The sequence below is a fragment of the Myotis davidii genome, unplaced genomic scaffold, assembly GCF_000327345.1.
Source record: "Myotis davidii unplaced genomic scaffold, ASM32734v1 scaffold827, whole genome shotgun sequence".
NCBI lineage: Eukaryota > Metazoa > Chordata > Mammalia > Chiroptera > Vespertilionidae > Myotis > Myotis davidii.
Genome location: NW_006297815.1, coordinates 1,454,482 through 1,464,224, shown reverse-complemented (window position 1 = coordinate 1,464,224; position 9,743 = coordinate 1,454,482). Strand labels below are relative to the sequence as shown.

At 54.2% G+C, this 9,743-nt stretch overlaps 1 protein-coding gene across 1 annotated transcript in view; it reads right to left on the bottom strand.

Moving 5' to 3' along the window:
• Positions 1-9,743, bottom strand: part of CDH22 (cadherin 22) — a gene marked incomplete at its 3' end in the record, with an annotated part of 91,493 nt that overhangs the window by 47,696 nt on the left and 34,054 nt on the right. The window contains exons 6-8 of the mRNA XM_006773561.1: positions 9,534-9,701; positions 5,672-5,865; positions 2,028-2,281 (exon numbers count right to left, since the gene is read on the bottom strand). Of these exons, the coding sequence (XP_006773624.1) occupies positions 2,028-2,281; positions 5,672-5,865; positions 9,534-9,701 (616 nt within the window). The remainder of the gene's footprint in view (positions 1-2,027; positions 2,282-5,671; positions 5,866-9,533; positions 9,702-9,743) is intronic.

The following is a 9,743-nucleotide window of genomic DNA, read 5'->3' as shown; positions in this document are numbered from 1 at the left end:
TGCTTCCCCAGGCACACAACCACTCCTCTGCCTCCATACATCTGCACATGCCGTTCCTCTGCCTGGAATGCTCGTCCCTCATGTTTACATCTGATCAGATCAGGTACTCAGCCCAGCTCAATTCCTGTCGCCTCTAGGACTTGGCTCCTGAGCCTGGAGGGTATCGCCCGGTCTGGAAGCCCCTGGGAAGTTAGTAGGATGGTGTCTGTGTCCTCCCCTGGGGCTGCCACATAAGGTTGCACAGGTTGCGTGTGCACTGTCCCTCTCCAAGACAGCTGTCACACAGATGACGAGGGCTTGTTACCCATCTGGATTCGTGTCAGACTAACTTCCCTCCCCACTCTCTCCAGTGCTGAGCACAGAGCGGGGCATACGGTGGGCTCAGAGGTCATCCACTGACTATGTACAGGGGCTGTAGCGGGGATGCAGGGGGCTCCAGAAACTCCTCATCTGTGCAATGGTAGCCATTCCCTCCACCCTTGACCTCCCCTACTGGGTCAGGTTCTTCTACAACCCTTTCCCCTTTCTATTCTATCCGACCTTCTTCCAACCAAAGCCACAGTCAGGGGTTCCCCAACCCCATCTCCCCTCCCCTCTACCCTCCTATCTCCATCCCGGCTCTGGCCCTCTCTCTACCTGTGTCTGTTTCTATCTTGCCAGGGAGGTCCATGTCTCTCTTAGCTACTCTTGTCCTCGTTCTACTGGCTCTCCTCTCTCTCACCTCTCTTCCTCTCATTGTTCGCCTTCCCACATCTCCACAAGTGTCTCTCCCTCTCTCTTTCCTCAGTCTGTCTGTTTTCACATTTCACCCACTCACCACACATTCTATGTGTCCACTGAGTGCTGGGCATCGGGCCAAACCCTGAGGATACAGTGGTGAACACACAGGCATAAGTCCTCACCCTCATGGAGCTTATCTTTTCATGGGAGAGACAAACAAAATAATTAGAGGACAGGCGGTGTGTTAGATGGTGAAGAAGGCGAGCGAGGGCCATGGGAAAGAGGAAAGGCGATCTGAAGGGTTGGGGCTGGGGACGGAGGTGGGGCTGAAACTGTAAAAGGGTGTCAGGGGAGCCTCACTGAGGAGGCCTCGCTCTTGAGCAGAGACCTGGAGGAAGTGAGAGGACAAGTGCTGGCCGTGTTCAGGTGAAAACATCCGGGCGGGGGATCAGCAGTGGCAAAGGCCCTGAGGCAGAGGCGATCTTGGTGTATGAGCCCTGAGGAGCCACCTTGGCTGAGCAGAGCGAGCGGGGACGGAGGGGAAGGAGGGCTGTGTGGGGGGGTGTCAGAGGTTTACCGCGAGGCCACATCTCACAGGGTCTGGAGGTCACTGTCAGGGCTTGTTCTTTTCTGAGCCAGAGAGGTGAGGGCGTGGGGCAGAGGGGGCCGTGTTCTGATTTACATTTGAGCTGTTTCACCCTGGCCCTGTGCCGATTCTAGATTCCACAGGGGCGAGGGCAGGAGCAGGGAGACCCGTGGGCAACTGTGACAATCCTGGCGAGAGGAAGAGGTGCCAGGCTCACGGGCAGCGGGAGGGGGTGAAAAGTAGTCAGATTCTGGATGTGTTTAAAGTGGAGATGACAGAGTCGGCTGATGGCTTGGAGGGCGATGAGAAAGACGGGAGTTGAGAATGTCGCAAACATTTTTGATGGAACTGGAAGAAAGGAGTGGGGTTTTTTGTTGTTTGTTTTTCCGGGAGCAGCTGAGAGCTCAGTTCCAAACGGGAGTCTGAGGTGTCTAGGGGGGATCCAGGGAGCAGTGGAGAGGGAGAGGTGGGGCAAGAGGGTGGAGCTGGAAGTCAGGGGCACCTCTACTTGGCCCTGAGTCCCTGGCCTATCTGTGACTGACCTCACACGGGCTTCCTTTGTCTCAGAACTCCAGCTGTGCCCTCTCTCTCTCTCCCCTCCCCCCATCCAGCGTATCCTCCTTCCCTCCTGACCCGGCCCCCCTCCCGCTTGGGCCCGCAGGAGTGCAGGGGCGGTGGCTGGAGAGCAGGCAGCAGGCGTGGCCCCGGGCGGGGGTCTCACCGGACGGGCCGGTTGGCGGCGTCGGGGTCCCGCGCAGTCACCACGCCGACCAGGGAGCCCACCTGCGCGTCCTCCTGCACCTCCAGGAGGCCGGAGGGCGGCCGGAACTCGGGGGGCTCGTCCACGTCGGTCACTGTCACGCGCACGATCGCCTGGTCGCGGAATGTGCCCAGGTCAGCGAAGCGGGGGTCCACGAACTTGTTGAGGGCCTCCAGGACCACCGTGTGCACCGGTTGGGACTCGAAGTCCAGGCGCTGGAGGAGGAAGCAGTGGGCCTGTGAGCGGGCTGGGTTCCCTGGGGCCCTGACTAACCTCCCCCACCCCCAGTCCTGAGGTGGACCCAGAGGGAGGGCTGGCTCCAGGCCATGTGCGGACCCACCGCTCTCTGGTTACAGGTCCCTGCAGGACTCTCTTGCCCAGGGACACAGACACTCCGGGCTAAACCGTACTAACACCCTGACTTTCACTCCTCAGCACGGTATGTTGGGACATTTCATTTCTTAATTTACAAAGTGCCTACTGTGTGCCAGTGTTTTAAACATATTAACTTATCTAATTTTACAACACCCCTCGAGGCTTGTATTGTTACCTGATTTCACACATGAAGAAATTGAGGTCTAGAAGTCTGTAACTTGCCCAAGATCACTTAGGCAGTCACTGGCGGAGGCTGGATTCAAACCCAGGCAGTAAGGCTCCCAAGTCCTTACCCCACGAGAGGAAGGGGTGGTGGCTCTGCTGCTGCCCAGCTGTGTGTTTGTGGGCATCTATTTGGCCACTCTGGACCCCGGTGGGAGGATTAGAGGCCATATTCCCTGGTACATAGGCGGCAGCAGCTAATGCGAGTTGAGCCGGCTAAGCCAGGCTGCCTTAGAGCTTTCCCAGAGAGCTGGCTAAGCCCACACTGAGCCCTGCTTCTCATCGGGAGTGCTGAGGGGTGACCCTCTGATGAATGAGCTCGGGGGCTGTGTTGGCTCTGGCCTTCTAAAGACAATGCCTCACAGTAGCGGTTTTCAGCCGCTGTGCCGCAAGAATTTTTAACACCGGCAATACCTGACTATTTAGTCAGGGGCACTGACCTCTCTCCCCTTAGACTGTCAAAGAAAAAAATGACAAGAGCCAACACAACAATAGCCATCCGGTGTGAACGAATCAAGATCATACCTATCTTTTCGTCAGATCAGCAAAAATTATAATATGTTGTGTGGTATGCCGCAGAATTTTAGTAATTAGCTTATGTGTGCCATGAGATGAAAAAGGCTGAAAATCGCCGCCTGACAGCAAAGAGAAATTGCCATGGTGGGGCAGCAGGCACCTCGTTGTGTGGTGGGGGAGCTCTCTGAGTACAAGGGTGACCTTCCCAGAGATTAGCCTGGTGTGTAGGGACCCGCCTTTCCTCTCAGAACCTCCCAACCCCCACCTTTTCCAGAAGGAAAAATTGCCACCTCCTCCCTCCCTCCTTCCTGTTGCCTGGGAAATCAGGATGCAGGGAGGCAGGCAGTGGCCTGGCCTGAGAGTGAGCGATGGGTTCTGGAGCCAGGTCATCAATCAGGCAGGGCTCTGCTCCCTGAGCCAACACTGACTCCACAGAGACACCTCAGGCGCCAGTGCTGGAGCTGGAGGGAGGGGCCCTGAGTTGGGGGGTGGGGGCAGCACTGGGGGTGAGAGCAAGCAAGTGCTATGCTGAAGCCCCATGGCTGGGGATGGAGCCTGATTCTACTGCTCTGTGATACTGTGCCTCTCTGGGCCTCCAATTCCCCACCTGTGGATGGGCTCATCTTACAGTGCGGACACTCACTGTACCGTGAGATCAGAAGACTGAAAACTGCACAATGTTCAAAAGGGTGGATTCTGGAGCCAGACTGCCTGGGCCCACATCCCTACTCTGCTCTGCAAGATGCATGACCTTGGATGCACAGGATGGAACTCCTTGGGGCCTATGAAACGGACAATGATAGTACCTCAAAGAGACGATGTAGGGATGGAATGAATTAATACATGGAAAGCAGGTGAAGGGTGCCTAGCACATTGTAAACACTTTATTATAAACTAGAGGCCCGGTGCATGAAAATTCATGCACTCGGGGCGGGTGGGTCCCTCAGCCTAGCCTGTGCCCTTTTGCAGTCCGGGACCCCTTGGGGATGTCCACCTTGTGCCAAGCAACAGGCAGCCAGGGAGGAGCCCGAATCAGGGCCAGGTGCTGCTCATACTCATCCCGGCCCTCTGTGCCTGTGCTGAGGAGGCGGGAGAGGCTCCCGCCACCGCAGCTGCACTCGAAGCCCTCAGCCCGGCTTGTGGCTGAGCGGAGCTCCCTCTGTGGGAGTGCACTGACCACCAGGGGGCAGCTCCTGCATTGAGTGTCTGCCCCCTGGTGGTCAGTGTGCATCATAGCAACTGGTTGTTCTGCCATTAGGGTCAATTTGCATGTTATCCTTTTATTATATAGGATACCCGCTATCATATTATAATCCTCTGGGAAGTAGTTGAAGAAATTAGCAGTTTTCTCTATGCTCAAGGTCAGCTAGAGAGTGGGTCTGAATGCACTTATTGAGTGAATGAAGGGTTGTCAGGGGCAGATGTTTCTGTGGGTCCCAGAAGGCAAAGCCCAGGCTGATAGGAATGGATTTAGGGAGACAGGTTCTGGCTAATGGGAGGAGGAAGAGCTGGACAATGACAGGGCGTGAGCATCCTGTGCCTGAACGTGTACAAAGGTCCACCCCCATCCAAGAGCCAGTGCAGGGGATTTGACCTCCTGCGGGAGAGCAGGGTTGGAGTGGACAGTCTCAAAGGCCTGCACAGCCTGAGTTGCCACGCCCATGACCATGTCCTGGAAAATGGATTTTGCTTCTCTATTTGACCTTCATCTTCTTCCTCTAGGACTCACTGAGTTTGTACTTTTGACTTCTGGTTTCTGGACAAGCCAATGGGTGAGGAAGACTGTTAGACTCAGGAAAGAGAGAGCTTGGAGTCACAAGACCTGGGTTCCAATCCCAGCTCTACCCCTTACAGGTGGGGCCTCGGACAAGCCCCTTTACCCCTCTAAGCCTGTTTTCTCACTTGTGAAATTGCACATTAATGATGTCTCCTTCAGAGAGAAAGGCCAGGATTAAAGGAAATGATGCAGGTAAAGGTCCTGGTATGGACTTGAAGTAGCACTTAGTAGTGATTGAAAGCACTGATTCAAATCTGGATTGAACCCTGGCCCTGACAACTAGCTGTGCAACCTTGGACAAATCACTTAACCTTGCTGTGCTTCATTTTCTCATTTGTAAAATGGGGAGGAAACCATCAGCATTTTCCCAGGTGGCCCTGGGTCTCTGTAAAGACCTGATCCCGGGAGTGGAGTTGGGAGGGAGTATTTGGCTGTCAGCGGCCTCCCTGACTCCAAACCCTAGAGCAGGGATGGGGAAACCTTTTTATCTGCCAAGGGCCATTTGGATATTTATAAGATCATTCTCTGGCCATACAAAATTTTCAACTCAAAAAAACTAGCTTGCTCTATTTAGTCAAACATTTAATTAACTCACCCTAATGCCCTGTCAGGGCCAGACCAAATGATTTCTCGGGCCTTATACAGCCCGCGGGCTGGATACTCCCCACCCCTGCCCTAGAGCCTGCCTCCCCCATCCCTCCTGGGGCAGCTGTACCTTCTGCACTACGATGATGGCCTCCTGAGTGTCGCTGTCCGTGGTGACCTTGAACACATGGCCACCGGTGCCACTCTCCTCTTTGAGATGGTAAGTCATGTCCGTGTTCTCACCCACGTCTGAGTCCTCGGCCTTCACGCGTCCCACAGCTGTGCCGATGGGGGCCGACTCCTTAATGCTGAACTGGTACATCTCTGTAGGGGATACGGCTGTGAGCAGGGATGGGGGCAGCTTCCACCAGCTCTAGGGGAGAGCAGGGGTGCCCCGATGGGCTCCAGGGAGGGCAATGTCTGCAAGGGGCTCCCAGGTTAATCAGGAAGGTGCTGGGAGAGGCATGTCCTCTGCAGAAATGCAAGAGACAGTGCGAAGAGGAGGGCCCTAAATTGCTCTATCCACTGGGTTTATTAGCTGATTAATTTGGAAGTGTGCCTGCAGTTCTTTGGGCCTCAGCTTCCCCATCTGCCCAGCACAAGTGAGAGAAGAGAACCATGGTCACGACTAAAGTTCTGGAGTCAGTCCTGGCTTTGTAATCCTGAACCTTGAATCCCTATTCTATAGAATGGGAATAACAGTGTCTTCCTAACAGCATTGTTATCACGATTAACTTAGATGGCAATGCCTGCAAAATGCGCACTGCACTGCCTAGCACATGGTAGCTACTCAATAAACGGAACAATTATATTAAAACAGTGAGGCTTTATGCTGACTTTTCTGTTGACCTTGATTTCTGCTTATTTATTGAGCAGCTATGATGTCCCAGATGCAGTTTTAGGCACTGGGGTTACAGCAACAAATAACATAGACCAACATCCCAGTTCTCATAGTGCCTTCTTCTTAATGGAAAGAGAAAGACACTAAACACATCAGTAAGACAGGCGTGTGTCAGATGGTGATGGGTACGGAGGAGAAGAATGAAGCAGTGGGAGGGGGTGGAGGGCTGATGAGGGTGTGTGGACATTTAAACAGGGTGATCAAGAAAGGCTTCACTGAGAAGGTGACATTTTTGCAGAAGACCGAGCCAAGGAGATATCTGGGAAAGAGCATTCCAGACAGAGGAAGCAGCAGGTGCAAAGGCCCTGAGGTGGGTGCAATGCCTGGGATGCTTGAAGGATGGCAAGACGACCATTGTGGCCACAGGGGCGAAGCAGATGGGAAACCAGAAGGAATGCGGTCAGAGGGAGCACAGACAGCACCCTGACCTCTCCCCAGAGCTGAGGTTGAGGTGAAGGTGATCTGCTAAATGATGGGCCAGTGCACATGAAGCAGGGGCTGTGGAGGTGAGTGCTATCTCTTGAGGTCCCCACACAGGTCTGGATACCCCTGTGTAAACTGGGTGCCTCTCAGTCTCACGCAGTAGCTGGGGAAGGGGGGGGCTCTCTCTCTAAGACACAGCTGATCATGCCACTTCCCTGCTTTAATCCCTCACATAGCTCCCTACTGCCTTGGGATGTGGTTGTATAAGTCCCTTGGCTGGCTCCTGCTGACACCTGCAGCCTCATCCCCCTGCTGCCCCACCCCAAATCTAGCTTCAGCCAGGCGGCAGTCCTTGTAATTCCTTAAATATGACTTGCTCTGCCTCACTTCCAGGCATTCTGCTCTGTATTCTCCTCCCTGCCTTTGCCTCAATTCCCACTCTCCCTTTAGTCTCACAGAATGTTACCTCCTCCAGGGAACATTCCCAGACCTCCAGGTTCTGCTCCTGTGTGCCCAGGGCCTCCAAGCTTATCCCAGTGTGAGGATTACTGCATTTCCCTATTACTTATTACTCTCTGTTTATTCTCATATTTTCTCTCTCTCAGAAGGCAGGGACCACATCTCTTATTCATCAGGCATTCTCAGTACCTGGCAGAACACCAGACTGTCGCATAAAAGAAATGTGTGAGTGACTAGTGAGTGAATGAATGAAAAGCAGCGTGAGTTACTGGTATATCCTCCCCAGATTAACACAAATGAAATAATCTGATAGTACAAAGGGCTAGCGAGGATGTGGTACAATGGACACATGCGTTTCTTTTCTTTTTTTAAAAAATATATTTTTAGTGATTTCAGAGAGGAAGGGAGAGGGAGAGAGAGTTAGGAACATCAGTGATGAGAGAGAATCGTTGATTGGCTGACTCCTGTACACCCTCCACTGGGGATTGAACCTGAAACCCAGACATGTGCCCTTGACTGGAATCGAACCCGGGACCCTTTAGTCTGTAGGCCAACGCTCTATCCACTGAGCCAAAGCAGCGAGGGCCATGTGCGCATTTCTTCGTGGGGAACAGAGTTTGGCTTTATTTAGTAGAGTTGAAGATGAGCATATCTCATGAGCCAGCTATTCTGCTCCTCTGTATATTCACTGAGACGTGTGCTAAACAGCATTATGAGCTGTGCAACCATGTTCCAAGCAGCATCCTCCATAACAGCCTCAAACGGCAAACATCCCAAATGTCCATCAACAGCAGAACAGCGAAACTCCGGACTACGCTACAGCAATGAAAATGAACCAAGGACAGCTATAAGTAACAACAGGTGATTCCATAAATGTAATTTTGAGAGGCAAAATAGCATGACACACACTTTATACTGTGTGATCCCATTTATATAAGGTTAAAAGCAGGTGAAATGAAACTGATGTTAGGGGGTGCACAGTAGGTGCACTGACCTAAGGAAAGGCCAGGAGGTGGAGACCATGAGCAGACAGGTTCTGGTTGGTTCTGGAGGAAGAGTGGGGAGAATTATGATGGGGGGGGCGCATGCGGGAACTTCGGGGTCTTGCTTGGTGTTACAGGAGTGTCCGCTTTACACTGATACGCTACGTCCTTCTGTTTCTGTGCTCTAGTTCCCAATACAGAAATGCCAGAGATGGATAGAGAATGAATAAAGGAATGAATAAACAGGAGTTTTCCTGGGGCCCTGGCGCCTTTTCTTTTCTCTGCCCCACCCCTTCCAGCTCAGCGCTGGCACAGAGCCAGGCACAACTGGTCAGAAGACTGGGTGACTCCCCCGCCTCTACCCGGTGCTTCGAAGCTTCCCCACAGAGGGTGGGGCTGGGTTCTGTGCCCACCCCGCTCCATGTCTGGGCTGAGGCCCGAGGCCGAGATGACGCTGCCACACTCTCGGCTAAGGGATTGGATTCCCTTATCTCCTGGGGGTCAGTCCCCTGTGGCGGGGCCTAATGTGAGAGCAGCAGACCTTGAGTAATGACTCGCCAGATAGGAATCAGCCCAGCTCCCTGCGGCATTTAGTCTCTGCCAGCCTCAGGCTTCCCCCGCATAGCTCTTCGCCTGAGCCTGGGACAGAGGGGCTGATGGGTGGGTGGGAGACTGGGCCAGGAGAGGCAGAGAGCGAGAAGGCCTCATAATTCAGAAGCACAGAATCCTGCCCTCCAGGCTCAGAGGAGGAGGGAAGACCTGCCACTCAGACTTCAGGGTCTCCAGGCACAACCAAGTCCCTTGGCCTGGGTATGGCTGCAGCCTCTTTCCGTATCCCTGTGTCTGCCCCACTCCTGTGCCAGCCTGGGCCAGTGGCAGATCACGAGCAATGATCGTGACAGGGTGTGTGCAAGGGCCGTGAGGGGTTGGGTGGGTGGGCAGATGGGACCTCCCCGCTGGCAGGAACCAAGGTGAGGGGCGAGGAGGTCACCATGTTACCGGATGGATGGAAAATCAGACAACTTTGGGGCCCTCCTCTGCAAAAAGCATGATCTGAAGGCGTCTGGGCAAGTGGCTGGCCTGGGGGGGGGCGGGGTAGACAGACAGCTGGATGGGAGTCCCTCTCTTGGTGGGAAGCCAAAGGGAACTTGGGGTCAGTGGGTGGCTTGGACGAGCTAACAGACAGACGCACAGATATTGCCTCCTTCTGGGAAGGCCTTACTTACTCTGCGGGAAACGGGGCGGGTTGTCATTAACGTCGGTGACCACGATGGTGACGGTGGTGGAGCCCGAGAGGCCGCCCAGCTGGCCTGCCATGTCTGTGGCCTGGATCACCACCTCATAGCGCTCCTGGCTCTCGCGGTCGAGGTCAGGTACCGCAGTCCGGATCACGCCTGTGGACGCGGTAGGGTGAGGCCCAGGATGCCCACATCAGC